This window comes from Physella acuta, unplaced genomic scaffold (genome assembly GCF_028476545.2).
Source record: "Physella acuta isolate Inbredline_101_S28 unplaced genomic scaffold, ASM2847654v3 ptg000103l, whole genome shotgun sequence".
NCBI lineage: Eukaryota > Metazoa > Mollusca > Gastropoda > Physidae > Physella > Physella acuta.
In genome coordinates, this window is record NW_026731623.1 from 467,501 (window position 1) to 488,498 (window position 20,998).

At 35.7% G+C, this 20,998-nt stretch overlaps 1 protein-coding gene across 2 annotated transcripts in view; it reads right to left on the minus strand.

The window, feature by feature from the left end:
- Positions 1-17,917, minus strand: part of LOC131931269 (uncharacterized) — a 30,865-nt gene extending 12,948 nt beyond the window's left edge. The window contains exons 1-7 of one of the 2 annotated variants that reach the window (XM_059288005.1): positions 17,775-17,916; positions 15,013-15,349; positions 14,404-14,546; positions 14,068-14,207; positions 8,047-8,166; positions 7,580-7,764; positions 6,738-6,796 (exon numbers count right to left, since the gene is read on the minus strand). In XM_059288005.1, the coding sequence (XP_059143988.1) occupies positions 6,738-6,796; positions 7,580-7,764; positions 8,047-8,166; positions 14,068-14,207; positions 14,404-14,546; positions 15,013-15,326 (961 nt within the window). In that variant the 5' untranslated portion in view covers positions 15,327-15,349; positions 17,775-17,916. Of the gene's footprint in view, positions 1-6,737; positions 6,797-7,579; positions 7,765-8,046; positions 8,167-14,067; positions 14,208-14,403; positions 14,547-15,012; positions 15,350-17,774 lie in introns of both variants that reach the window. The other variant, XM_059288014.1, reaches the window with a different exon arrangement.
- Between the last annotated feature and the right edge of the window lie 3,081 nt (positions 17,918-20,998).

The window sequence follows — 20,998 nt, forward strand, 5'->3', positions numbered from 1 at the left end:
GAGATCAAGTAAAGCAAGCAGTTGACTTTAGGTTTGGATTTGAGATCAAGTAAAGCAAGCAGTTGACTTTAGGTTTGGATTTGAGATCAAGTAAAGCAAGCAGTTGACTTTAGGTTTGGATTTGAGATCAAGTAAAGCAAGCAGTTGACTTTAGGTTTGGATCTGAGATCAAGTAAAGCAAGCAGTTGACTTCAGGTTTGGATTTGAGATCAAGTAAAGCAAGCAGTTGACTTTAGGTTTGGATCTGAGATCAAGTAAAGCAAGCAGTTGACTTTAGGTTTGGATTTGAGATCAAGTAAAGCAAGCAGTTGATTTTAGGTTTGTATCTGAGATCAAGTAAAGCAAGCAGTTGACTTTAGGTTTGGATTTGAGATCAAGTAAAGCAAGCAGTTGATTTTAGGTTTGGATTTGAGATCAAGTAAAGCAAGCAGTTGACTTTAGGTTAGGATTTGAGATCAAGTAAAGCAAGCAGTTGATTTTAGGTTTGGATTTGAGATCAAGTAGAGCAAGCAGTTGACTTTAGGTTTGGATTTGAGATCAAGTAGAGCAAGCAGTTGACTTTAGGTTTGGATTTGAGATCAAGTAGAGCAAGCAGTTGACTTTAGGTTTGGATTTGAGATCAAGTAAAGCAAGCAGTTGACTTTAGGTTTGGATTTGAGATCAAGTAAAGCAAGCAGTTGACTTTAGGTTTGGATTTGAGATCAAGTAAAGCAAGCAGTTGACTTTAGGTTTGGATTTGAGATCAAGTAAAGCAAGCAGTTGACTTTAGGTTTGGATTTGAGATCAAGTAAAGCAAGCAGTTGACTTTAGGTTTGGATTTGAGATCAAGTAAAGCAAGCAGTTGACTTTAGGTTAGGATTTGAGATCAAGTAAAGCAAGCAGTTGACTTTAGGTTTGGATTTGAGATCAAGTAAAGCAAGCAGTTGACTTTAGGTTTGGATTTGAGATCAAGTAAAGCAAGCAGTTGACTTTAGGTTTGGATTTGAGATCAAGTAGAGCAAGCAGTTGACTTTAGGTTTGGATTTGAGATCAATTAAAGCAAGCAGTTGACTTTAGGTTAGGATTTGAGATCAAGTAAAGCAAGCAGTTGATTTTAGGTTTGGATTTGAGATCAAGTTAAGCAAGCAGTTGACTTTAGGTTTGGATTTGAGATCAAGTAGAGCAAGCAGTTGACTTTAGGTTAGGATTTGAGATCAAGTAAAGCAAGCAGTTGATTTTAGGTTTGGATTTGAGATCAAGTAAAGCAAGCAGTTGACTTTAGGTTTGGATCTGAGATCAAGTAAAGCAAGCAGTTGACTTTAGGTTTGGATTTGAGATCAAGTAAAGCAAGCAGTTGACTTTAGGTTAGGATTTGAGATCAAGTAAAGCAAGCAGTTGACTTTAGGTTTGGATTTGAGATCAAGTAAAGCAAGCAGTTGACTTTAGGTTTGGATTTGAGATGAAGTAAAGCAAGCAGTTGACTTTAGGTTAGGATTTGAGATCAAGTAGAGCAAGCAGTTGACTTTAGGTTTGGATTTGAGATCAAGTAAAGCAAGCAGTTGACTTTAGGTTTGGATTTGAGATCAAGTAAAGCAAGCAGTTGACTTTAGGTTTGGATTTGAGATCAAGTAAAGCAAGCAGTTGACTTTAGGTTTGGATTTGAGATCAAGTAATGCAAGCAGTTGACTTTAGGTTAGGATTTGAGATCAAGTAAAGCAAGCAGTTGACTTTAGGTTTGGATTTGAGATCAAGTAAAGCAAGCAGTTGACTTTAGGTTTGGATTTGAGATCAAGTAAAGCAAGCAGTTGACTTTAGGTTTGGATTTGAGATCAAGTAAAGCAAGCAGTTGACTTTAGGTTAGGATTTGAGATCAAGTAAAGCAAGCAGTTGACTTTAGGTTTGGATTTGAGATCAAGTAAAGCAAGCAGTTGACTTTAGGTTTGGATTTGAGATCAAGTAAAGCAAGCAGTTGACTTTAGGTTTGGATTTGAGATCAAGTAAAGCAAGCAGTTGACTTTAGGTTAGGATTTGAGATCAAGTAAAGCAAGCAGTTGATTTTAGGTTTGGATTTGAGATCAAGTAGAGCAAGCAGTTGACTTTAGGTTTGGATTTGAGATCAAGTAGAGCAAGCAGTTGACTTTAGGTTTGGATTTGAGATCAAGTAGAGCAAGCAGTTGACTTTAGGTTTGGATTTGAGATCAAGTAAAGCAAGCAGTTGACTTTAGGTTTGGATTTGAGATCAAGTAAAGCAAGCAGTTGACTTTAGGTTTGGATTTGAGATCAAGTAAAGCAAGCAGTTGACTTTAGGTTTGGATTTGAGATCAAGTAAAGCAAGCAGTTGACTTTAGGTTTGGATCTGAGATCAAGTAAAGCAAGCAGTTGACTTTAGGTTTGGATTTGAGATCAAGTAAAGCAAGCAGTTGACTTTAGGTTTGGATTTGAGATCAAGTAAAGCAAGCAGTTGACTTTAGGTTTGGATCTGAGATCAAGTAAAGCAAGCAGTTGACTTTAGGTTTGGATTTGAGATCAAGTAAAGCAAGCAGTTGACTTTAGGTTAGGATTTGAGATCAAGTAAAGCAAGCAGTTGACTTTAGGTTTGGATCTGAGATCAAGTAAAGCAAGCAGTTGACTTTAGGTTTGGATTTGAGATCAAGTAAAGCAAGCAGTTGACTTTAGGTTAGGATTTGAGATCAAGTAAAGCAAGCAGTTGACTTTAGGTTAGGATTTGAGATCAAGTAAAGCAAGCAGTTGACTTTAGGTTTGGATCTGAGATTAAGTAAAGCAAGCAGTTGACTTTAGGTTAGGATTTGAGATCAAGTAAAGCAAGCAGTTGACTTTAGGTTTGGATCTGAGATTAAGTAAAGCAAGCAGTTGACTTTAGGTTAGGATTTGAGATCAAGTAAAGCAAGCAGTTGACTTTAGGTTTGGATTTGAGATCAAGTAAAGCAAGCAGTTGACTTTAGGTTAGGATTTGAGATCAAGTAAAGCAAGCAGTTGACTTTAGGTTTGGATTTGAGATCAAGTAGACGAAGCAGTTGACTTTAGGTTTGGATTTGAGATCAAGTAGAGCAAGCAGTTGACTTTAGGTTTGGATTTGAGATCAAGTAAAGCAAGCAGTTGACTTTAGGTTTGGATTTGAGATCAAGTAAAGCAAGCAGTTGACTTTAGGTTTGGATTTGAGATCAAGTAATGCAAGCAGTTGACTTTAGGTTAGGATTTGAGATCAAGTAAAGCAAGCAGTTGACTTTAGGTTTGGATTTGAGATCAAGTAAAGCAAGCAGTTGACTTTAGGTTTGGATTTGAGATCAAGTAAAGCAAGCAGTTGACTTTAGGTTTGGATTTGAGATCAAGTAAAGCAAGCAGTTGACTTTAGGTTAGGATTTGAGATCAAGTAAAGCAAGCAGTTGACTTTAGGTTTGGATTTGAGATCAAGTAAAGCAAGCAGTTGACTTTAGGTTTGGATTTGAGATCAAGTAAAGCAAGCAGTTGACTTTAGGTTTGGATTTGAGATCAAGTAAAGCAAGCAGTTGACTTTAGGTTAGGATTTGAGATCAAGTAAAGCAAGCAGTTGATTTTAGGTTTGGATTTGAGATCAAGTAGAGCAAGCAGTTGACTTTAGGTTTGGATTTGAGATCAAGTAGAGCAAGCAGTTGACTTTAGGTTTGGATTTGAGATCAAGTAGAGCAAGCAGTTGACTTTAGGTTTGGATTTGAGATCAAGTAAAGCAAGCAGTTGACTTTAGGTTAGGATTTGAGATCAAGTAAAGCAAGCAGTTGACTTTAGGTTAGGATTTGAGATCAAGTAAAGCAAGCAGTTGACTTTAGGTTTGGATCTGAGATTAAGTAAAGCAAGCAGTTGACTTTAGGTTAGGATTTGAGATCAAGTAAAGCAAGCAGTTGACTTTAGGTTTGGATTTGAGATCAAGTAAAGCAAGCAGTTGACTTTAGGTTAGGATTTGAGATCAAGTAAAGCAAGCAGTTGACTTTAGGTTTGGATTTGAGATCAAGTAGACGAAGCAGTTGACTTTAGGTTTGGATTTGAGATCAAGTAGAGCAAGCAGTTGACTTTAGGTTTGGATTTGAGATCAAGTAAAGCAAGCAGTTGACTTTAGGTTTGGATTTGAGATCAAGTAAAGCAAGCAGTTGACTTTAGGTTTGGATTTGAGATCAAGTAATGCAAGCAGTTGACTTTAGGTTAGGATTTGAGATCAAGTAAAGCAAGCAGTTGACTTTAGGTTTGGATTTGAGATCAAGTAAAGCAAGCAGTTGACTTTAGGTTTGGATTTGAGATCAAGTAAAGCAAGCAGTTGACTTTAGGTTTGGATTTGAGATCAAGTAAAGCAAGCAGTTGACTTTAGGTTAGGATTTGAGATCAAGTAAAGCAAGCAGTTGACTTTAGGTTTGGATTTGAGATCAAGTAAAGCAAGCAGTTGACTTTAGGTTAGGATTTGAGATCAAGTAAAGCAAGCAGTTGACTTTAGGTTTGGATTTGAGATCAAGTAGACGAAGCAGTTGACTTTAGGTTTGGATTTGAGATCAAGTAGAGCAAGCAGTTGACTTTAGGTTTGGATTTGAGATCAAGTAAAGCAAGCAGTTGACTTTAGGTTTGGATTTGAGATCAAGTAAAGCAAGCAGTTGACTTTAGGTTTGGATTTGAGATCAAGTAATGCAAGCAGTTGACTTTAGGTTAGGATTTGAGATCAAGTAAAGCAAGCAGTTGACTTTAGGTTTGGATTTGAGATCAAGTAAAGCAAGCAGTTGACTTTAGGTTTGGATTTGAGATCAAGTAAAGCAAGCAGTTGACTTTAGGTTTGGATTTGAGATCAAGTAAAGCAAGCAGTTGACTTTAGGTTAGGATTTGAGATCAAGTAAAGCAAGCAGTTGACTTTAGGTTTGGATTTGAGATCAAGTAAAGCAAGCAGTTGACTTTAGGTTTGGATTTGAGATCAAGTAAAGCAAGCAGTTGACTTTAGGTTTGGATTTGAGATCAAGTAAAGCAAGCAGTTGACTTTAGGTTAGGATTTGAGATCAAGTAAAGCAAGCAGTTGATTTTAGGTTTGGATTTGAGATCAAGTAGAGCAAGCAGTTGACTTTAGGTTTGGATTTGAGATCAAGTAGAGCAAGCAGTTGACTTTAGGTTTGGATTTGAGATCAAGTAGAGCAAGCAGTTGACTTTAGGTTTGGATTTGAGATCAAGTAAAGCAAGCAGTTGACTTTAGGTTTGGATTTGAGATCAAGTAAAGCAAGCAGTTGACTTTAGGTTTGGATTTGAGATCAAGTAAAGCAAGCAGTTGACTTTAGGTTTGGATTTGAGATCAAGTAAAGCAAGCAGTTGACTTTAGGTTTGGATCTGAGATCAAGTAAAGCAAGCAGTTGACTTTAGGTTTGGATTTGAGATCAAGTAAAGCAAGCAGTTGACTTTAGGTTTGGATTTGAGATCAAGTAAAGCAAGCAGTTGACTTTAGGTTTGGATCTGAGATCAAGTAAAGCAAGCAGTTGACTTTAGGTTTGGATTTGAGATCAAGTAAAGCAAGCAGTTGACTTTAGGTTAGGATTTGAGATCAAGTAAAGCAAGCAGTTGACTTTAGGTTTGGATCTGAGATCAAGTAAAGCAAGCAGTTGACTTTAGGTTTGGATTTGAGATCAAGTAAAGCAAGCAGTTGACTTTAGGTTAGGATTTGAGATCAAGTAAAGCAAGCAGTTGACTTTAGGTTAGGATTTGAGATCAAGTAAAGCAAGCAGTTGACTTTAGGTTTGGATCTGAGATTAAGTAAAGCAAGCAGTTGACTTTAGGTTAGGATTTGAGATCAAGTAAAGCAAGCAGTTGACTTTAGGTTTGGATCTGAGATTAAGTAAAGCAAGCAGTTGACTTTAGGTTAGGATTTGAGATCAAGTAAAGCAAGCAGTTGACTTTAGGTTTGGATTTGAGATCAAGTAAAGCAAGCAGTTGACTTTAGGTTAGGATTTGAGATCAAGTAAAGCAAGCAGTTGACTTTAGGTTTGGATTTGAGATCAAGTAGACGAAGCAGTTGACTTTAGGTTTGGATTTGAGATCAAGTAGACGAAGCAGTTGACTTTAGGTTTGGATTTGAGATCAAGTTAAGCAAGCAGTTGACTTTAGGTTTGGATTTGAGATCAAGTAAAGCAAGCAGTTGACTTTAGGTTTGGATTTGAGATCAAGTTAAGCAAGCAGTTGACTTTAGGTTTGGATTTGAGATTAAGTAAAGCAAGCAGTTGACTTTAGGTTTGGATTTGAGATCAAGTTAAGCAAGCAGTTGACTTTAGGTTTGGATTTGAGATCAAGTAGAGCAAGCAGTTGACTTTAGGTTTGGATTTGAGATCAAGTAGAGCAAGCAGTTGACTTTAGGTTTGGATTTGAGATCAAGTAAAGCAAGCAGTTGACTTTAGGTTTGGATTTGAGATCAAGTAAAGCAAGCAGTTGATTTTAGGTTTGGATTTGAGATCAAGTAAAGCAAGCAGTTGACTTAAGGTTTGGATTTGAGATCAAGTAAAGCAAGCAGTTGACTTTAGGTTTGGATTTGAGATCAAGTAAAGCAAGCAGTTGACTTTAGGTTTGGATTTGAGATCAAGTAGAGCAAGCAGTTGACTTTAGGTTTGGATTTGAGATCAAGTAGAGCAAGCAGTTGACTTTAGGTTTGGATTTGAGATCAAGTAGAGCAAGCAGTTGACTTTAGGTTTGGATTTGAGATCAAGTAAAGCAAGCAGTTGACTTTAGGTTTGGATTTGACTGTAACCAACCGGGTATTTCTGGCGTCTTGCTGAGAGTCTGTATGTCTCTTCTCAATTCGTCTTTCAACCTAAGAAAAAACAATAGAGGCCAACATGCTCCAATCATTGTAGGCCTACAATATTTATCAAGCTAGTGTATTGGTCTACATCAGATTAAGAATGAGCTAAGAATGCAGTTATGGTTGGATTAATGTTGGGTTAAGGTTGGGTTAAGCATTTGTTTAGCTGTCGCCTGCCAAACGAACCTTAGTTCATCTCTCCCCACCATAACCCTAGTCCTAAAACTACTGTAAGACCTCTCACAACAGTGCATGCCCTAGAATTGTTGAAACACTGGTACCACATACTGGTGCTGAACGCCTAGGGTTAGGGTTAGAAGTGGCAATAAAAAGGAATAAAAACCATGATACATTTATAAAATAGGACAAGTTTTAAATAACAGAGAATGGGGGGTGGAAAGGAGTATAACATCTATTTAGGGGGTGGGGTCGGGTTTTTGTGAGACGTTAAAGTGCAAGGGAAAAAATTAGTCAAAAATCCATGACAACATTTACAAAGGATATGTAACCCTAGACCTGTTCAGAAAGTGAACTATTTACAAAGGATATGTAACCCTAGACCTGTTCAGAAAGTGAACTATTTACAAAGGATATGTAACCCTTGACCTGTTCAGAAAGTGAACTATTTACAAAGGATATGTAACCCTAGACCTGTTCAGAAAGTGAACTATTTACAAAGGATATGTAACCCTAGACCTGTTCAGAAAGTGAACTATTTCTGTATCTAGAAAAATAAAAACAGAGAACATTGAACTCAAACTGAAAGAAGATAACCCCAATCTTAGACCTTACTTCCGGTTCAAATCCAGCAAAACTCTAGCATTTTCTTCAAGACGATCTAACTTTTGAATGGCTAAAGTCATTTCCCTGGGTCTTGACAGTCCTCGTGAAGTAAAATTAACAACTTGATGCTTTAGTAAATCTAGATGACTTAGTTGACTCTTCAGCAATATGGCTAGATAGCTGTCATATTCAGCCTATTGAAAAAAATGTTTAAGTAAAAAAATTCAAATGAATTAGACTGTTTTCTTTTTTCTGGTGCACAACTTCGGTGTTTGGATGGATTTCAAAATTCTTTTAACTATAATTGTCTTTAAATTGTGAGTATACTAACACTACTCATTTAATTACGATTAGCAAAAATCTCACCATTTTTATTCATTTCTGGCATTAAGGCCAGCAATGTGACATATTGTTATGGTATTAAACTTTAATAATAGAACAGTAAGTTAAATTTAAAAAAAACATGTAGTACATACTTTAATTGAACTTAATAAATAACAGAATGTCTGTGATTCCTCTATTATATTGACAAAGATATTGCTAAAAACTTGCAACCGGTCAAGGCCAATTGATGTTTCATCTATTCCCTCAAGCCCCTAAAAGAAAAAAAACACATCAAAAATTTAGGTACTAATCTACACAAGTGTTTATACCTAGGGGTCATTCATAAATGATCAGTATTGAGTTTTTTTAATTATCAATTTAGATTTTAATTTTAAAAAGTAAACACTTTAACTTTAAAAATATTACACAAAGGCGATGAAGTCTAGTTTTATACTAGTATATGCATGTCTTTAACAAAAACACAGAGGTACAGAGTCCATTTCATTTTTATAATTAGGCTAGCATGCCGGTTCCAACGCGTTGCCACGGGGTTAGAATAAAGTCTGAGGAAATAATTTAAGAGAGTTTCATCAATGCATTACCAATCCTGTATTCTTCGATGCTTGACCTTGTATTTTTAAACTGAGTTATTTATATGTAAACAATGCCTGCGCTTGGATCATACTTATCGGGGCACCTACACTACCTCCCAGCACACTATTGGGCATGCTATATGAAAGTCTTGAGTGTACGTAATCACTAACCGTAATAGTGAGGTAGAACACACCTTGGCAACCGCCCTGGTGTCAGGAATGTAAAGGGGCGCTCCTGGTAGTCCCGATGTAATATATTGAGCTATATATTGAGGGGAACTCATTCTTCTTGTATTAGTCTTATAATGTTTGAGTGATGTCCCTTGCATGTTATGCTTCCGTTTCCGATTCAGAATAAACAAGGTACATAAAAAATGGCTTCCTCGTCTGTTGTATTATCTGATAACAATCCACTTCACCCGATTACACTACCACAGGGGCGCCGGTACAGCCCTTGTCTTGGTTTAATCATCACAGGTTGTGTGCAATTGTGTCAATATTGTAATATGCTCCTTAAAACTAACATAGGCGCTATAGTGCTAAAAGGATAGCCCAGTGCGCAAAATCGCACGCTACCGGGGTGAGGGCGGATGCACCTAATTCAATTTCTTGAACGGCTATAAACCCCCATCTTATCCATAGTCTATCGCACTGTTTAAAACTAATGTAGGCACCATAGCACTCAAGCGACAGCCCCCTGGGCACCAAACCGCACCCTACCAGGGCACCGATGAACGCTCCTGATTGAATTTTAGTCAACGACTATAACGCAATAACTTATCGATAGTCTATCACACAGTTAAAATGAACATAGGCTCCACAGTGCTCACAGGCTTGCCCATGGCATCAAACTGCACCCTGACAGGCGCCAGCGAACGCAGCTGATTCAATTCAGTGAACGACCATAACATCCCTTCTTATCCTTAGTCTATTGCACTGTTTAAAATAAACGTAGGCGCAATAGCACTTATGGGAAAGCTCGGAGAGCTAAATCGCACCCTGTTAGGGTGCTGCCCAAGCTGAATTGAATTTTTTTATTTTCGCTGTTACCTCCCCAGGATTATTCTCATCAACTCACCAAAGTTTTATGGCACTCGGATGAATGGTGTCGAACAACATTTGACTTTTTTTTAAACCGCATATAAAGAAAAATCGTGCCCTCCCTGGGCGCCGCCCTTGCGAAATTATTTTTTTTTTGCAGGAACCTCTCTTGGAGTGTTCTAATCAACTCTCCAACATTTTATGGCAATCTGATGAAAAGTGTCAAACTGCAATCGATTGCCAATTTGAGACTTTTTTTCCCCAGGAGTATTCTCAACAACTTCCCAAAGTTTCATAGCGATCGGATGAAAGGTGTAGTAATGTCAATTACCCCCCCCCCTGGAGTAATTACCCCCTGTCAATTACCCCCCCCCCCCCACCCCCCAGTAGGACATTACCCCTCGGACAGGGTTAGAGTTAGGGCTAGGGTTAGGGTTAGGGTTAAGGTTAGGGCTAGGATTAGGGTTAGAGCTAGGGTTAGGGTTAGGCTTAAACCTATGTCTAGCGTTGGTTTTGGTTTTGTGTGAAGTTTTAGGCTAAGTTGGATGCTTAGGTTTTGTTCTTTTTCTTAAGGTTTGAATTAAAGTAGTATATAGGAATAGAATTCTAGTTAGAATTAGGATTCTAACTTAAGGGGGGGGGGGGGGGGGTAATTGCTCCGTGGGTTAATACAGGGGGGGGGGAATGTCCAGGGGGGGGGGGGGGGGTAATTTCCGGGGGGGGGTAATGTCCTGTAGCCTTTTTTTATATATAGACTAATGATCCACACTATTATACACAGATTATTTGCCTTCTATTTGGTGTGCAAATATTTTTTCTACGAGTTTTTATTCTATTTTAAATAAACCGGGAGTGATCTCCCCTAAACTTTCTCGAATATTCTTATATAAAATAACAGGGGATGGGAACTCGGGCTATAGACATGATTTTTAATCCATTTTAAATACTTAAAGTTTTAAAAATAGAATAAAATCTCGTAAACAAATTAATTGCACACCAAGTGAACGCCAAATAAAAAAGCGCATAATGGTGCGCAATATTATTATTACTTTTAAAATTTACATTAGTTTTTTGAGAAATCGGAAGTAGCGTAAAGTACTACTTCCAGTCAACGGAAATGACTCAAAATTTAATAGAAGGTAGAGAATTAGATCTTTTACTTACATATGAAATTTCATTTATCTATCTGAAATAGTACTCAAGTTATAGGCTTTTGAAAAATTCAAAGTAGAAAAAGTACCACTTCCGGTTATCGGAAATCGCTCAAAAGTTGATAAGGATCTACGATTTTGATTAAATACTTATATATGAAATTTCATCAACCTAGCTGTAACGGTACTCAAGTTATCGTGTTTACACACGGACAGACAGACACACAGACAGACACACAGACAGACACACAGACATACGGACAAGATTGCAAAATTATGTTTTTCCGTATCAGTGAGGTGTGAAACGTCGAGATTTGTAAAAATCTCGATTTTTTTTTTTGCACGATTACAAGACTTTCTATATACTTTGTATATACGAGAAAGTAAAAAAATAAAGTAGGCCTTTATGAAAATTGTTTTTTTTTTAAATTGACTATATCTCGACTGCACTGGAGTTGCTATCCCCATAGTGTTATCTAAGACTATTCAAGAAAGCTTTATTAAGGTTTTGTAAATTGAATGGTCCTACACACATTTTTCTATTTCATCAATAGGTTTTTGCATCTATGCTTGCAGTGGTAGGCTGCACCAATATTAGTTGGCTATCCACTGGTAGGGCCTAACTTCAAATTAGAATCTCCTTGTGGTTATATTCTTTTTATTCTAACTTTTCTGTCTGTGTACTGGAAAAGAGCCATAGATATAATTTGAGATTTGAATGAGTTGAGGTCATATTTAACTCCACGACTATGCCTGTAGAATTAACCATTTTGTGACTAGCAAGGCTATTGCAGTGACCAATAGCTGTATAGAAAAAACACATACATTACATGCTAAAAATAGTATCTTTACACCCTTTCTTGTACTTTCTAGTTTCACTATTTGGACCCTTTTAATTGGTGCCCTGTCAAAACGGCCTGGGAAAAATCGGCCCCGTCAAAACGGCCCCGTTAATTTGACCCCGTCAAATCGACCCCTGACAAAATGACCCATTCAAAATAGCCCCGTCAAAAGGGCCCCAACTTATTGGCTCCCGTCATATTGACTTGCGACATATAGGCTCCCGACGAATGGGCTCCCGATATTTAGGCTCCCGACAAATGGACTCCCGACATATTAACCCCTGACAAATAGGCTCAGGACATATTGGCTCCCGACAACGCAGCTCCCGACATACTGGCTCCCGACATAAGGGCTCAAGACAAATGGGCTCCCGACAAATGGGCTCCCGACAAATGGGCTCACAACATATTGGCTACCGACAAATGGGCTCCCTACATATTGGCTCCAGGCAATTGGGCTCCCGACATATTGGCTTTTGACAAAATGACTCCCGACATATTGGCTCCAGACCAATGAATGACCACTATTGGCATAAAAGTAACTATTTTTTCCTACCACCAATACCACTATAAATTCTTTTAAATGCCCAAACGAAATTGTTTTTCATGAACCAACATTAATTCACAAACAAATCGAGCCCTTAACAGCTAAATTCCACCAATTCTGAAGTTTTGATAATGTTTAATTTACAACAAATATCTGTTGCTTAAAAGCGAGCACAGAAGTGTAAATGTATGATATACATAATGTTTACATGATAACAGCATCTTGTTTTGATAACCTACAAGCATACTGCAGGTAGGAATGTATAGCGTGGACCCTTCTCCCCACACACTGAGTTGAAACAGCCTATAACCGACTCAATTATGGATGTCATAGATAGATGACCCTTAAATTAAAACATACTAAATTTCATAATAGATAAACTAATATAAAAATAAGGCCTGCCGAACAAGAGATGCATACGTTGTATTCAGTGGCAGAATTGGAAAAAATGGGCCACCGCAAAAAAATATTTTTAGCCCCCCCCCCCCCCCCATATCTATATATATATATATATATATATATATATATATATATATATATATATATATATATATATATATATATATATATATATATATATATATATATATATATATATATATATATATATATATATATATATATATATATATATTTATATATATATATATATATTTATATTTATATATATATATATACAAACACACAATAAGAACATAGGATTCTCATTGCTGGCCTGTTCGGGTTTTGAAAAAATAATTGGTTTTTTTTTCAATTTAAGCAAATTACATGTCATGTGTGTAAGTGCAATAGTCTGTTTTAAATATCTAGTTTGTTTTATCTCTGCTATCAGATCTCTTAATCACTAGTTGGTCAAAAGTATATAAAACATGAAAGCTTTGTATAAGTTATGGTGTCTCGTTTTATGTTAATTTTTATGTTTTTTTGTATTTATATTATTAATTTTTAATGCATTTCCTTTTTGTACAATGTCATAATTATTAAGAGAAGTAATTACTTTTTAATTTGTTTAGTGCAAATCTATTTAAAGCAGAGTTTCTTCCAGGCATCTCTTGCCCCCCCCCCCCCCCCCCCCCCCCCCCCGGAGAAAAAAGTCTGGAAGAAACACTGATTTAAAGGAGCTTATGAGCACCCCTATTTGACTATTTAAAAAAGGGAAATAAGTCATGGAAGTGGTTTGAATGTTTACTTATCTTTGATAAGTTTGATTGTAGGAGAAAGAGGGACTCCGGCTTTCACAGTGGTTTAAAAACAAAGGGAAAAAAGAATACAAGAGCGTTGGGTGGTGTCTATAGAATAAAGATAATCCAATCGCAGCTATAGTAATCTTTTTACATAACAACCGTCAAGTTAAAAATGCAAGAAAATTATATTTTTTAACTATATATTTTTTTAAATTATGGTTGGCTGTGGGCCCCCTAAAGGGCTTGCCCCCCCCCCCCTGATTGCGGGGTCTGACGGCACTGTAGTTCCGCCCCTGGTTGTATTACATAAGAGTGTTGGATAAGCTAACTCTAAAGAATGTTGATGAAGGGGTCCCCACTGGCAGGTGTCATATTCAATGAGACCACTTAGCCAGGAGACTTAGTCTCTACAGAAACGGTATTGTCAGTGGTCCTTTTGTCTGGAGCCAAATTGACAGGAGCCTTTTTGTCGTGAGCCAAAATGACGGGAGCCTATTTGTCGGGGGCCTATATGACGGGGTCCATATGTTGCTGGCCATTTTGACGGTGCTGTTTTGACTGGGCCGTTTTGTCATTGGCCGTTTTGACACTGCACGCTTTTAATTTGTTGCTCTAATTATGAACTCTTCTTTTTAAGAACTACACATTAAACACTTAATTTTTGGGTCTAGTTTACAATGAAGATTGCTTTAATGTAAAAAATAAACTGTTTCTGACATGAAGTATTTTTTAAAGTAATTTTTTACCTTAAAGGGTACAAATGAGCCACTTTCCCCCTAAATAGCTGTCTAGTGATGAAGCTGCTACATCCTTACCATTTTTAATTGAGTTTGAAGATGGCGTACAGCTTTCTCCCCGGATAAAATATTTTGTTCAAGCATCTCTGACTTCTCCAGCACATAGGTGTCAAACGTCTTCAGGTTCATGTAATGTTCAGCACAAGTCACGCCTTTTCCTAGGTGATCACAATTTTGTTCAAGCTACTTGTAACATTTTATAACAATATGCCAATTATAGTGAACAAGAGAATAACACAGTTATTAAAGTGAACTAATGAAAAAAAGCAAGTATTATTTACAAAAATGAAATTATTATTATAGCAAATTAAGTAAATGACAACTTGGAGAAACAAAATGAAATAAAATACTGACTGGGTAAAATGTTTCCTCTTGTTTGTGTACAAGTTGGGGTATGTGCGTCTAACACAGTACTTGGTGGTGGACAAAGTTCTTCAATGAGAATACCATCTAGTTGAGAACAACTTAATTCTGATGTCTTGGCTTTTGTAGAAACACTAACCAAAAACACTTAAACAGATTACATTCCAGCGTTCTATCATTTCAATATTGTGCATAGATATCAATATTTACAGAACACCACTCCTAAAGAGATTATTCAATTAGATTCTAAAAATGGTTATGGTTTTTATAATGATTAAAGTAATAATATTTGAGTGAAAATAATTGTTATAGTTATACCCTTATTGGAAACCATTAAATTGCCTTTTCAAGTTTTTAAAAATGGCTAATTGGACTGAGTAAAATTACTCATCAAATTTTATAAAAGTATTTATAAAACACATAGAACATTGTTCTCTACCTGTTAAACTAAATGATACAGCATAACTTTACTATAATTGTCATGATGGCATATATGAACCATCCCTTACCTGTACTAGTAGGCTAAACTAAATATTACCAACTAGCAAAAAAATATAAACCTGTAACCTAAAATGTATTATTAGAAACAAAATCCATTACCTAAAAGATTTATCAGAGTTTTTCTTTTCTGTTGTAAGACCCGTGGTGCCCAGGCTAAAGTTGAATAATGCATCCAGTTTTTGTTGGGCTTTATCTTTGGCTTTTTCTCTGACCTTACTTTGCCGTACTGCTGTTTTTACATGATTTGTGTGGGCAGATGACCAAAACTTGCTGCTTAGCGTGATGGGAGCTTTATACAGTCGAGACTCATTCAGGTGACCTTTCGTCAAGTCTCTAATATCTTCTTTCTGTTTTTCTTCAACATCATTAAGGATTGATTTGATGTGGTGCCCCAAAATAAATTTAAATGCCATTTTAAAAGTAAAGCATAGAAAATCTGTTGAAAAAAAGTTGAGTTGTAAAACTAACAGTGGAATGGTGAACTACTTAATTAAATTATGGATATTGTGTATTTATTTGAATTTTTAAAAATCCAACTATGAGGTGTTGTTTTAAAAATGGCTTCATAGTCAATTTACTAGTTTGTTAAAGTTACAAATAATACTTTTGTCAAATTAGGGCCTACATAGTCTATACCAAAATAAAATTCTGAATAGCTGGAGTCTCATTGGTCTTAATGTAAGCTTTAGTGTTAAGACATCAAGGTCAATTATCACCATTTAGGCCATTAGATACTGTCTTTTTTAAAGGAAATGTTTAATAAAGTTTCTGGTTAGAAGAATTTTCATGTTTTGGAAGTTTCCATATTGTGTTTAGTTTGCTATAATTTGAAAATGTGTACATTTAAATCTTCATGTTATTTTTATTTTGTACATACATTTTGAAAACTAAATAAAAAAAAAAGAAAGCCAAAAAACTGTCATTTTCTGTCAACACATTGTAATATTAACAATTTAGGCCTGTGTCATCCTATTTTTAAGAATTATAGTATTAGTTTTTAATGCTTTTAATTGCTTTAAAAAATTTAGTTTGAACTTGTCTGGTTCATTGTATTGGTCAGATATGTAGGAATTTGATACTTTTAATATAATAAAAATAAGAGTAATACTAATAGTTTTATATTAATTCCAAATCAATTACCGTAGGGTAGTAGTAGATGAAAATGTTAAGATGAAAATTTTAAACTTCAATTTTAAATTTATGAAGTAAGTATCAATAATCACTATGACAATAGTAAACAAAGTCAATTATGGCATATCTTAACTTTTTGTCTTAAGTAATTACTACCCAAAAAATTATCAATTCAGGATTGGCTTATATCTTCATCAACATGATAAAAAAACTTCTTGGAAAAGAACTAAACTAAATACATATTTTAAATCATTTATTTAAAAATGTGTTTTTTATATGACAGAAGTAGAATCTAGATTTAGATCTATTATTATTAAATATCTTAGGAATGAATGTATAGAAGTTACCTCCCTAGCATTGAAAAACAACTTCAAAACACTTTGAGTGTGCTAGAAGTTATTTTGCCAATAGCCCATCCCCATGCCTATATATTATTGGTTTTATTGTGTAGTTGTGGGAAAAAGAAGTAAGGGGTCATCCATAAATGACGTCACACTCGTAGGGGGGAGGGGGGGTCCGTAATTTTGTGACGATGTGTGATGAGGGGGAGGGGGGGGGGTTCAGATGTTGCGACGTCATATTTTTGCAATATAAAAAAGCAATGTTAGAAAACGAATTTTAGACGTTATTTCGCATTTTAGATAACTGTTTTAATAAATTGTAATAGTTTAGACAAGATTTTGGAAAAATATCGATGTTTTAAAAAAATTCAACTGCAATTTTGAGGGGGGTTGTAGGTTGAGGTGTGACGTCATTTTAGGGGGGGGGGGTCTGGCTTTTTGTGACGACGTGTGACGGAGGGGAGGGGGGGGAGGTAAAAATCGTCAAAAAAAAGCGTGACGTCATTTATGGATGACCCCTAAGCAGTGGTTACTATAAATCTGGTTCTTGTTAAATTACTTCACTTTACTTTAAGATATTTGCTTTGGACTGCACACAAATCATTACAATGCAAATTATTCCAGGTCTTAATTAACTGAATATATCATAGAACAGAAGCTTTGGCTACTTTAATTAGTCAATAATTAAAAATCATTAATATCTACCTAGAAGTAGGCCCTACTTGAAACAATAGAATACTTTTTTTTTTACAAACACTTCCAAAACAAGGGTGGATTTAATAAGTATTAAGTAGTGCATTAACTTCTAGATTCTAGATTAATCTAGATCAATAGGCAATAGGCCCATTATGGCATTTTTTTTTATATTAGGCCTATAACCTATAGAATCTATAGAAGAGTATCATGTTACATGTAACATTATTTCATTTAATTATATGAATATCAATATACTATACAGATTACAGATGGCTATACTAAAATTACTAAACTAAAGAGTAGGCCTACTAAATACTCTAGGGCTAGGCCCTATGCCATGCTATAGGCCTAATAATAGTATTATAATAATACAAATCAAATAGTTATATATTAAATACTAAATATAGTTATACACTAGGCCTATAACCTATACATTATAGTATAGGACATAGGATATCTAATAATGAATATTACTAATAACTAGTAATAAACAGTAAATTTATAAATATCAATATATAGGCCTAATAAATAAGATAACTAGGCCAGTTAGATATTATAATATTATTATATATAGTATAGGCCCCTACTATTCTATCAATAGGCCTATAAAATACTAAATACTATTCACTAGTAACTAGTATTATATTAGTATTAGAGATCTACTTAAATTACTAGATCTAAGAATTAGCCTACCTAAAGTTTAATATTTAAGAAGCAGCCATCTTGACAGCTATCGTGTTGCTATAGATACTTAGAAGCTCGTTGAAAGGGAAAGAATTCCTTCATTTTTTTTTTTTTTTTTTGCTCCTGCTTTCCGAAAAAGCTTCAAATAGGTTACTCTTCTTGCCTGGTCAAAATAAAGATAAGGAAAATGAACCGAGAGTGATCTCCCCTCAACTTTTTTGAATATATGTGACACTACAGAGGATAGCAATGCGGGATATAGACATGATTTTTAATCAATTTTTAATTACTTAAACTTTTTAAAATAGAACAGAATCTCGTAGAAAAAAAGAATCGCGCACCAAGTGAATGGCAAACAATATGTATATTGAGTGCGGAGTGCGGACTATTATTAGCAGAGGCGTAGCGGGGTGAGGGGTACATATGTCCCTGGGCGCCGACCTTAGATGGGTTGGAAAAACAAATTAAGATCTCATTTTAGGTGCAGATTGAAAGTTTGAGGGGGGGGGGGTGCAAATCGAAATTTTGAATGGGGGATGCAAATCGAAAGTTCAGTAGCGTAGCGAGGGGGGGGGGCGGGGGGGACATATGTCCCCGGGCGCCGACCTTAGGGGGGGGGGGCGCCAAATTGAAAGTTTGAGGGGGGGTGCAAATGAAAAGTTCGAGGGGGGGGGGTGCAAATCGAAAGTTTGAGGGGGGGGGGGGGTGCAAATGAAAAGTTCGAGGAGGGGTGCAAATCGAAAGTTTGAGGGGGGGGGTGCAAATGAAAAGTTCGAGGGGGGGGTGGAAATCGAAAATTTGCTCCCAAGGGGGCGCCAAATTGAAAGTATGTCCCCGGGCGCCGGGAAGGGTCGCTACGCCTCTGCGAAAGTTTGAGGGTTGGGTGCAAATCGAAAATTGCAAGGTTGCTCCCTTGAAAGAAGGCAGAGAAATAGATCTTTTACTTACGTGTGAAATTTCGTTTATTTATCTGACACAGTAATAAAGTTATAGGCTTTTAAAAAACTAAAAGTAGAATAAGTCCCACTTTTGGTTATTGGAAATCGCTGAAAAGTAAAAACAAAACTACAAATTTGATATAATACTTATATATGAAATTTCATCAACTTAACTGTAGTGGTACTCAAATTATCGTGTTTACAGACACAAATACACACACAGACAGAATTGCAAAGTCCAATTTTTCCGACTCGATTACGCGTTAAACGCCGAAATTTTGATAAATCTTGATTTAGAATTTTTGTCCGATTAAAATAAGCCCCCTATAGTCCAAATATTATGAGGTACTGAGAAGTAAAACGGAGAAAAGTTTCAAAATTGCATGTTATTTTCGTACACGATTACAATGCCTCCTCTACAACTATCATAATATGGGTTCATGTTTCTTTGAAGATTCAAATCTTATGCCTGTATGACGATGTTCTTTAATGTTTTGTTAAAGGTGTTTACAACTGCTACCATTTCTAAAATAGTTAGGGGAGGAGTGGGTGAAAAGTCACAGGGGTGAAAAGTCACAGCAAGTTTTTGCCTTGAAGAAATACTTTTTCATTCCTTCATCAAGAAAATTATGGTTTTTAGTCGTTTACCCTGCTTGGAGTTCATTTCCTGTTTTAACTCTCTGAACCGGAACTGAGTTCAGAACCTCATGTACTTGTTTTCATTGACAAAGTGGAAAATTTTATGCTTGCATCTTTCATTATTTTTGTGTTTTCGTGCAATGTTTGTTTTCTCGAGCCATAATAACGTCAGTCTGGGTTGATGGTTTTTACGTATGAGAAATTGATTTGAAAGTGTGGATCATTTTGTATGACAACCCTTTGCTGGGGGGAAATGTCACAGGCCATGGGGTGAAAAGTCACACTTTTTCTTTGGCATGACTTTTCACCCCGGTCATTAAAAAAGAAGACCACTTGGTACAAACATGCAAAATATTTTTTTCTTTCTAGGTAGGAAAAGTGGTTCCAAAAGTGGTTCCACTTTGTGTTGCCAGAAAGCATATTTTTGAACCAAAATTGAATATTTTATAACATTTGTGAAATAAGTAAAAATCACTTCCGGTTTTTACTAAGGCTAGAATTTTAAACACAAAATTACTAATAATATAAAAGTAATTTACCAAACATTTTTATTTTAATTTGGATTAGTATAGTCAGGGTGTTGTGGTGAAAGGGGATGTTATATTATTTAACATAAATAAACTACTAGGCTATATTCCATTGTAATAATAAGTAAAGCGTAATTAATATCAACATTTTAATATAGGACTAAGCAATCTAGATCGACCTCTATTAACGATGTCACAACGATGCCAGACCTCCCCCTTCCCCAAAGAAGTAAACCTTAGCCAACATTCCCCCCCCCCCCCCTAGTTTGTTTTTAAAGCAGCGATTTTCATAAAATATTTAGACCTATGGGCTTTTCCAGCATTCAATGTAGGCCTATTGATGAATTATTTACAACAATTTATAAAACAACTTTTAATAATGCAAATAAAGGCTTAAATTCAGTTTCTTAACATGAGTGTTTGTTGAACATGGAAAAGTGTCATCTTACTTTCTGAACCCCCTCCCCTTTGACACAAAGGTCCAAATCTCCACCACCACCTCAAAGTCGTTTACAGACGACCACCTCAGCATTTTATATTTATTTATAGGATATTCATTAATTAGTCATACAAACCCAATTACATTTGTTGCTGTGATGGTATCTCTGTCATTACAATTATTAAATAGTTTATCTTAACTCAACATTTCCCCATACCTCATTTGCTATAGCTGCCTATCCTTATAGAAAACATCTTTTCCTCAAATATCTGGAATGCATCTGATCAGCTAGTCTTTTTCTTTTGTAATATATAAACAATTACAAAATGTTTATAAACTTGCACAGCCAATAACAACACATTACCAGGAAACAAGCAGTTATTATAGTTTGCTGTATTTGTGGTTTATGGTTAGTTATCAGCCATATTTCTATAAGCTTGGTCTACATTTATATGCTGGTATGGCTAGAATTGACAAAAACCCATATTCTTGATTCTTCCCTTATCATGTTTTACAGCTATGATAGATATAGTAGTTTTATTTTTAACATTGTAGAAAATTTAAGTAATAGTTACAAAATACTAAAGTTGAAGCTTAAACCATAACATAAGATATTTTAATAATTGTTCGTTTTGAACGAGATATAATACAAAGTTGAAAATTCTAAATAAAAAATTAAAGTATAATTGT